The sequence below is a fragment of the Lynx rufus genome, unplaced genomic scaffold, assembly GCF_022079265.1.
Source record: "Lynx rufus isolate CCGP_SWC_20201006 ecotype Redwood Valley unplaced genomic scaffold, mLynRuf1.p SCAF_24, whole genome shotgun sequence".
Taxonomy (NCBI): Eukaryota; Metazoa; Chordata; class Mammalia; order Carnivora; family Felidae; genus Lynx; species Lynx rufus.
In genome coordinates, this window is record NW_025814839.1 from 11,619,841 (window position 1) to 11,629,439 (window position 9,599).

At 48.7% G+C, this 9,599-nt stretch overlaps 1 protein-coding gene across 1 annotated transcript in view; it reads right to left on the reverse strand.

Moving 5' to 3' along the window:
* SPPL3 (signal peptide peptidase like 3) overlaps positions 1 to 6,268 on the reverse strand; it is a 138,468-nt gene extending 132,200 nt beyond the window's left edge. Inside the window, exon 1 of the mRNA XM_047088426.1 lies at positions 6,074 to 6,268. Coding sequence (XP_046944382.1) covers positions 6,074 to 6,096 — 23 coding nt within the window. The 5' untranslated portion in view covers positions 6,097 to 6,268. The remainder of the gene's footprint in view (positions 1 to 6,073) is intronic.
* Positions 6,269 to 9,599: the final 3,331 nt, after the last annotated feature.

Sequence of the window (9,599 nt, forward strand, 5' to 3'; positions counted from 1 at the left end):
AATTTTCAGCTTGAATCATGCATCACCAAACCATTATTACAGCACCTTAACTCTAAGCAAAACATGTTTTTAAAATGAGCAAATCTTGGGGCGCCTGGGTGGCTCAGCTGGTTGAGTGGCCAACTTCGGCTCGGGTCATGATCTCACGGCTTGTGAGTTCGAGCCCCGCGTTGGGCTCTGTGCTGACGGCTCCGAGCCTGGAGCCTGCTTCGGATTCTGTGTCTCTCTCTCTGCCCCTAACCCACTCACATTCTGTCTCTGTCTCTCTCAAAAATAAATAAACATTAAAAAAATTTTTTTAAATGAGCAAATCTAAAGTTTATACTAGAGACATATTTTCAACTGAGTATTTTCTCTCTGAAAAACTTGTATTAGATGCAATGACCACAAGATACAACAATCAGATATGATCACTAGAGATAAAATGACACACAACAGTAACTGCCAAGTAGAAGTGACTTCCGTGAGTTCCAGAGATCTGTGTTATTTCTCACTCTCAGGTTTAGCACTATTTGTAAATACCTCACAGGATAAAGTCCATTATCATAACACTATATCACCTCAACATAATGCAATCCTTAGAGCAGATCTTAAACGTAGGCCAGAGGGAAGCATTCTCATTCATTTGTTCAGTAAATATTTACGAGCTACCCATTACGTGCCAGGCCCTGGAGAGAGTATCAAAATAGATTCTTACCCTTGTGTAACTTTTAGTTTGTTTATGGTCTGTCATCCCTCAGAGACACACACAAGATGAGACTATGAAGAGTCTACCAAGGAACTTAAATTTTATTCTAAGTGTGGCCACCAAAGGGTTTTAAAAGCAGAGGATTGACAGGATCTGAGTCAAGGAGTTAGAAGGCCACTCAGAAGGGCCATCGTGTGGAGAGTGGGGGGAACCCAGTGAGGAGGCTAACAAGGAACTCACTCAAAAGATGGGTTGGCTTGAGTGGCGACTGTGGAAATGAAAGTAGATTCAGTGACAGAATCTTCGTGTCAGTCTGGACTTTGAGCCCTTTTACCATTTACATGTTATCTGCCAAGTTACTTAAATTCTTTGAGCCTCAGTTCCCTTACTTAGCAATGCGTGTAAAGCCCTAGCATAGAGAAAACACAATAAATTATTATGATACTATTTTGGTAACAAAATTCATCCCAATGACGTTCACATGTACTTATTTCCTTTTCCCCCTACACCAACATTAACCCTAACATAAGTAACTTTTACCACCAAGATTCAAGTGCACTTATAAATAAGTACTGCATTGACTCCATCAAGAGACAAGCCTAAAAAAAAAATTAAAAAATAAAAATAAGAGAGACAAGTTCCCCTTTCCCACAGAACTTAAGCTAAAACATTTGCTCAAAAATATTTATCAAGCAAGGTATTTTTCTCAAATTAATAAAAGTCTGGTTTGCACCTTCTATTTGTGTTTTCACATGCATTCCTTTACTTCCTCACTTAACAAGTAAAAAGGATACAAGCAGAATCTTGTGGTTTAATCATGATAAAGACTGTGGTGTTACTACCAATAACTTTAATTTCATATGTCAATAGATTTTATTTAAAACTTTATTAAGGATGGCATTACTCATTCTTATAGCAAGTGATACCAGGAAACTAAGTTACCAAAAGCCCTCTTCTATAAGTATATGGATTATAATAAACACTCATCTAACTGTAGCTTCCCTTTACACTTAAAATATTCTTTCAACAAGGGTGCCTGGGTGGCTCAGTCAGTTGAGCGTCCGACTTCAGCTCAGGTCATGATCTCACGGCTCGTGAGTTCGAGCCCCACGTTGGGCTCTGTGCTGACAACTCAGAGCCTGAAGCCTGCTTTGGATTCTGTGTCTCCTTCTCTCTCTGTCCCTCCCCTGCTTGCACTCTTGTCACTCTCTCTCTCTCTCTCTTTCAAAAATAAATAAACATTAAAAAATTTAAAAAAAAAATCCTTTCAACAAAGGATGAAACACCCTGAAAATCATGTTCACTCAATCAGCTCCTAAGCAGGAGCTATGGGCAAGACAAAGGTTAGTGTTAATAGTGTCCTTACCCTCAAGGAGTCTACAATCTAATGAAGAGGCTTAGGTATTCACACATGTAAAGGGAGGAATGATGCAGACTGCAAGTATCAACAATAAAGAGATCACTTTCAGTTGGGGTGTTCAGAAAATGCTTCACAGCTCAGTGGAATTTGCAGTGAACCCTTGGGTGACAGGATTTTGATAGAATTTGCTAGGAAGAAAGTGTGATGAGGAAAACAACTATTGAGAACAAGAACTTTATTTTTCTGAGTTGCTACCTAGCCATTTTTTAGTATGATATCCATAATCACACCCAGAGTCTGGACATTCAGATAAGGACTCAAGTTTGGGATACTCACCACAAGTCCCTGCTTTGCTTTTCCCTGGGCACCTTTTAAAAATAACCACTAGCATTAAGCCCCCCAAACTACTGACCTCCACACCAATCACAGGTGCTTGCTACCCGGCTATGTATCTCCTGCTCATGACCTGGGACACAGGTCTACCCTCTCCCTGGCTCATGGGGCCCCACGATTTCAGTTACCAGGGTCAATCACAGTCCAGAAGCAGATAATCCTCCTCCTCACGTACTGTCAGAAGGTCAATAATAGCCTAATGCTACATCACAATGCGTATGTTCATGCACCTAACTTCATCTCATCACATAAGCATCTTATCATCTCCTATCATCTCAACAAGGGTGAGTACAGTACAGTAAGATATTCTGAGAGACCATACATGACTTTTATTATAGTATGCCATCATAATTATTTTATTTCTTGTTGTTAATCTCTTACTAGGCCCAATTTAGCATCTAAACTTTATCGTAAGTATGTATGGATAGAGGAAACATAGGATATATTAGGGTTCAGTACTATCCTTGGTTTCAGGCATCCACTGGAGTCCTAGCATTTAACCCCACAGACAAGGGGAACTCTACTTCTGTTGTATGGGTGTACTGAAACTGCACCTTCAACCAGAGCAACCCCATGGATTTCATGTGCCCAAAGTGGAAGCTCGCATGCTCAGGGAGCTACCTGCCCACTACCTGGGTGGCTCGTGCCCCCTCATTCATCAGGTCATAACCTACATATTCTTAATACAGCTACTCACAGAAAGCTTCTCAACACAGAAAGCAAGCACAAGAAATCAGAAAACAGCATGAACAGCATGTGTAGAGTTTTTAAATTAACTTTTTGTTATGAAAAATGTAAATATGTCCAGGTATACAGAATAAAATAATAAACCCCCATGTACTCATCACTAAGCTTCAACAATTACCACCTCATGGCCAATCTTGCTTTATGATTTACATTATCTTATTATATGAAAATCCTAAAGAAACCTATTTTCATTCTTCTGACTTCTACATTCTTCGCTGACTCCATCCTCAGACAAATCTATATTGCCACAGTGGTCTCCATGAGGTTGATTTTCCTCAAGGCCACATACAAATAAGGCATAAGTCTATTAAAAAAAAAAAAATCAACTCTTATTTGCCTGAACCTAAGGAATGGTGACAAAGATACTGCAAATGAGAGATATTCCAAAACTCAGTTTACATGTACTTTTGGAATACCTTTTCCATACTTACATTTCAAGGAGAATGAATAAAATGATGGGAGAATTCATGTCCAACAAAATAAAGCATCACAGATGAAGTATCTTAGACAAATCACTTGTCCTCCTGAGCCTACATTTCCTCCTCTTTAAAACAGGGAGTGATCACCGACCTCAGGGCCTTGGGAGAATTAAACAAGTACCTTACTGCCAAATGGATCATTACCTCTGGTAACTATCAGAACCTAGAAAGCTGCCTGGTTTTCCAGTCCTCTCGCCTCAGACAACTCCCTCTCTCAAGATGATGTAAAAAGTTTCTCCATCTCAAAACATACCAAAGATGACAGGCTAAGCATTCTGATTTCAAGGAGCTTCTCTGCCTGTAAAGCCAAAGGGAGCTGAGATTGAAGTATTTCAGTAGGATGAATATTGTAAACTATCAAACTTCACAAAATAGTCCCTACTGAACGAGCAGAGCTGTCCAACATCACACAGAGATAGTGTGTGGCCAACCTACCTAGTGAAACACTCTCATTTCCCCCCCACTTCTTGGCCAGTGTATTTCCTCCAACCATCCGCGGCCTGTATACAGCACAAAGCAGGGTAGCCATCAGGACTCTCAGCTGGGCCAGAGTGTTAAGAGCTTGAGATGAGTTAGCTACCACAAGGCGAACTTACTCTGTCCATAAGAAAGCTCCAGCCACAATCTTGTGTTCCTTATTACCTGCTAGGGAGAGGCAGCTCGCTGTTGCTCAAAACTATCCAATTAAACAGCTTTTAAAAATACATATGCGGTCACAACTGTTTACCAACGTTTTAATTCTTCTTTTAGTGTTACTTTATTTCAGTCTTTCCGTTATCTTCTTTTTGAGCTTGTATACACATCATTGAGGTTCCCTTTTGAATGATCATCTTCAACCATCAACCCTCTTTCCCTCTGTGAAGACAGAATGAGTTCCTGACTTATCCTAACGCCAACCACCACAAAGCATCCACTCAATTAAAGCCCTCCACCTAAAACCATTCTTTGTTTTCACTTACTACCCATTCTCTGTTTCCCTAACTATAATGTAGTAAAATGTAACACTTTACAGTTTGCCATGTGCTTTGTAAAGTTATTCATTTAATCTTTACAACCCAAGAAAAAGGCAATTCTCCTATCGAGTAGTAAGGGAAAAGAAATGGAGAACTTACTATCCTGCCCAGTTATAAAGCAACTTAGTGGTGAACCGGACCTCCAAACCAAGTCTTCCAAGTCCAAATGCCCTGCCCTTCCTACTCTATTGTGCTCTTTTCTAACAAGGGAAAGCACACAATTCTGTCCCAAGTCAAATTTGCTTCAAACCAAAGGCAAACCATCTTCAATCTCTCTAGATTGCAACCGGATTCCCCATCCCCACACCATCATCCCATTTCTTGCCTCCTCACCCTCCCGTTACTACCTCCTCCGCACTATCCAATTTCCACTCTTCAAGGAAACTATCATCATTCCCTCAACCCCTCCTGCAAATATTCCACCTCCACATGCTACAGGGAGGCCTCTCATCCCCTTCTCCCCAAACACCGCACTCCCTTCTCAAGACAGGTATGTTCTCACTCTATAAACTACATAGTAACGCTTCTCAGTCCTTAATAAGCTATTTAATAACTTTAAAAGTCCTATAAAAATGGACAGATCTTGCAGATCTCCCATCTCCACACTTGACCCAGGGCACCAGGCCACTTTAAATTCTGAAGAACAGAGTACCGACCCTCACAAAGATTCTACTCATGCCCCACTGCCACCAACGACCTCCCTTCCAGAATGTGGTTATCCAAACAGGCTCCCCTTCCAAACTCTTCACAAGGGACTTCCCTCCATGGCTCCCAAGACGCTCCTTCCGCCGTTAACCCTTCCGTCATGCCCGGGCCTCTGCCCACCTTACCAACTCTCCCTTCACTCGCCCTCCAGGTGCTGAGCAGCGGCCCCAGTTAGACGGCTCCTCCTCTCTCACAACTTCCAACTTCGTCCTCTTTTATCACCTGTTTTTCCCACCAGCTTCCTCGCAACCCAGGGGCTCACCCTTGCCCCGGCCCGCCTCTGCCCACCCTTTCAATTCCTCCTGCCCGGGAGCCACCCCCTCAAGTCGGTTCCGGGGTGCCCAGGAGATTCAACTTCCCATCCGCGGGCCTCCCACCTTTGGGGTCATGCTCCCCTTCTCCATCACCTGCTCCGCCCATGACCAGATGACATCCGCCGCGGCCGCTGCCGCCGCCGCCTCCATCCCCCTTCTCGGGCGCCGGGTCCCCGGCCGCTGACCGCCTCCCTCCAGCGCCAGCCGCCCCCTCTGGTGGGGACGAGGGGGGCGTGCACCCCCAACCCGTGCCCTCCCCCCCCCGCAACGCGCACCTGTTCCTCCTCCTCCTCCTCCTCTTGCCCCTAGCCGGCCGCGCCGGCGCCCCGACCCCCACTTGCGCCGCGCCCCGGCCTCCCGAGCCCCGCACTCACCACGAGTAGGTCTGCTCCGCCATGGCGCTGACTCTCGTGGGCTCCGCTGCAGGCTCTGGCCGGGCCCGGCGGCGGCGGCGGCACGAACGGGCGGGCGGCGGACTCGCTCGGGCCGGGAGCGGAAGGCGCGGCCGCGGCCCGGCGCTCGCTCGCTGGCTCGCACGGCGGGCGGGCCGGGAAGGCGGCTGGCGGGGAGAGGCCGGGCTCCAAGGCGGCCCCGCTCCCTGGGCCCCGGGGCGGGGCGGGCTCCGCTCTCGGCCTCCCTCACCGGCGGCGGCGGCGGCGGCTCCGCTGCGGCTCTAAACCCAACATGGCGGCGGCGGCGGCGGCGCGGAGAACAAGGGGGCCCCGGGGCGGGCGAGCGGCGAGTGGGCCCCGCGCTCACTGCGCGCTGGGCCGCGGGAGCGCCGCGCTCGAGCGGCGGCGGCGGCGGCCGGGGGACATGGCCGGCGGGCGGAGGCGGAGACGGCGGCGGCGGCGGCGGCGGCGGCTGAGGGGGGCGCTAGGCGTTGAGGCGAGGCCGCTCGGCTCACACCCGCCGAGGGGAGGAGAAGAGGGGGCGGGGGCCAGCCTTGGACCCGCGCGGGTCACGTGCCCAAAACACGCTCACGTGACGCGCGCGCCCCGCCCCTCGCGCCAGGCCCTTGCGCGGGGACGTCGGTTCGCTGGTTCGAGGCGACTGTTGCTCGCAAGGCTTCTGGCGGATGGGCCGCCTCCCGCCGCCTGGTGCCGCCTCCTCCCCACGCGGAGCCGTCGCCTCGGGCCCCCTCCCATTTCCCTTTAAGGGGGCTGCAGCAGCCAGCCAATCAGGAGCCCCGAAGCGTCCGTTGGCTGCCAGTCAGCTGTCAGCCGTCAATCAACAGTGTGCTGGCCGCGGGTCCGCCAACTGTCAGTCAACCTGTCAGTCCGCAGGCCGAGCGCCGCATCCCTTCGTTCGTTGGTTCATTCATTCGTTTAGCAAATGTTCCGTGCTGCCAGCCTCTCTTGCGCCAGGCTCTGTGCCAGGTCCTCGGGGTGCCAACTCGAATACCCCACACTTGCCTTCACTTAATCCGTCATCCGATATTTATTGGGAACCAAACGATAAATCCACCGATTCTGCTGGATCTCTGCCCTCTAAGAGCTTACATTCTAGAGGAAGAGACATAGTCCAAATAGGTGAAGATGATGTCAGGTGCTGTTTCATGAAGATGATAACTCAAGGGAATGGGACAGAGTGTGTACGGGTGGAGGCTACCCTTAGATAGGGTGGTCGAGGAAGGCTTAGCTGAGCAGATGACATTTGAGTGGACACCTGAAGGATGAGAAGGAGCTGGTCCTGCAAAAGCAAAAAGCTCAGGGAACTGCCCATCGGGATGACGGGAGGCAGGCACAAAGTAAAATAACAGCGCTAGACCAGAGACCAACAGAGTGAATCTGGGGCGTAGGAGGAGAGAGGAGAGATGGATTGAGCTTCTAGGCATCAGGGGATGCCTCTCCAGGAGTGGCTTATGAGGAGAAAAGGCATTCTATGAAGAGAGAATGGCATGAGGCAAGGCCCAAAGATGTGAAGGCTTGGAGTGAGCTTGGATCCGGGAGTGGGAGTGGATAGTTTGTGCTGGGGAGTGTTGAGAGAAGGGACTGATAAAGTGCATTGAGGCCAGACTCTGAAGGGCCAAGATAAGCCAGTTACTATGTTCATGAATGAAAATGATCAGTGCAGCTCCAGGTTTGAGAAGCATGCTTGGGCAACAGACACACGAGTCCCCCCTGGACGCCAGTCTCCAGAGGGAGCAGACCTTGCACACCCGAAACCAGCATATTCAAGCTCCTCTGCAGCTTGGCCAATTTCAGGCCGGGATCTAGCTCTGCTCCAGTTTCCCAGGGCCTGCCCGGGCTTACAGGGAACACCACACCCCGAATCTATCTCCAAATGGATCAGTTGGCCACTGCCCATACATCTGCTGCTTGCCTGTTCCCCAAAGGGAACCCATTAATGAGAAAGCCAAGTACACTTTTCCTTCAGAGGCATTCTCTCCTTCTTCCTCCTTGCCCCACTGCCAGATGCCAAGACCAGTCAGGTTCGACATGTTTCCTGAAGCTCCACCACAGAGCCCTGGGAAAGGGCCAGCTGATAAGATCAAAGTCCCAAAGAGGGTTTGAGATAGGGCCCCAAGAAAATGCCAGACCACCAAGTGCCCTTCCTCTGACCATTGACAGAAAGATACCAGCCTGCAAATATCTTCCCAGCTGTAAATAGCACTGGATGTAGGGATATCATGGGGAGATAGGAAGGCAGAGAGCCTACGTTTTGATGTTCACTTAGCTCTTACAGCTTTGCCAGGTGCTTTTACAGAATGCCAAACATTCCCTTGAATGTGACATACAGTCATTCTGAGTCTCAGAGGAGCATGAGTTGAGGTTTCAGACCCCATGGGAAAGACCAGAAGCCACTGGTACAAGTGGCTTTGAGAGGTGCAGAAGCTTCTTGCCTGGAAAGCTAAGAACAAAACAGACCAGACGTGTTGCTAATGAAACAAAAAGATGGAGAGCCTCTGGGAAATTCACTTGGTTTTTAGTTCCCAGTGAGTCATTAAAGGCAAAGCCAAGTGAAAAGTTGGTATCTGCTGGATGGGACAGGAGGTGCTGAGGAAAGAAAGTCAAGGCTTTCCCAGAAGCAATGGGACCATTCATTGCACTGAGAAAAATCTGGTGGAAGAAAGGAAGGAGAAGAGGTTTGGGTAAAGGTATGGGGTCAGAAATGAAAAGAAAGGTTTTTGTATGTTTTCACTCTTACGTGGATCCTGAGAAACTTAACAGAAGACCATGGGGGAGGGGAAGGAAAAAAAGAAGTTACAGAGGGAGGGAGCCAAACCATAAGAGACTCTTTAAAAACTGAGAATAAACGGAGGGTGGATGGGGGGTGGGAGGGAGGAGAGGGTGGGTGATGGGCATTGAGAAGGGCACCTGTTGGGATGGGCACTGGGTGTTGTATGGAAACCAAGTTGACAATAAATTTCATAAAAAACAAACAAACAAACAGCATTTGACAAGACTAAGAGAATGTCTAGGCCACAGAAACCCTGTGTATGTGGTCCAAGGAGGATGGAGTGTGAGCCCAGGCTAGTGGCTTGAGCATCTGGAGCTAAGGTTGCCACGATGTAGAAAGCACCTCCAGGTCCCGGGCAGGATCTTTGGGGAGTGACTTTCAGTCACTCTGCCAGTAGCACTCAGCTCCAACCTGGAGCAGTCCCTGGTGTATCTATGGCACCTCTGGGCCTCAGCCCGGTAGTCAGGTGTGCTTGGCGCTTGGCAGGAGGAGATAGATGCAGGTGTTCGCTTCCCCCACGGGGGATGCCTGGCTTCCTCCCCCCGCACCCCCCCCACCCCATCCCTGAAGATAAGAGGGCCACATTTTATGCAATGTTTGTTGAAAGAAGCAATGGGAGTTCCTCTAATTATCACCACGGTAATTATAGGATCACTTCTTCTATCAACTGTGTTCAAAAGAGACTTGGTGAGTCTCCCCAGGACCTGTCATCTGCCT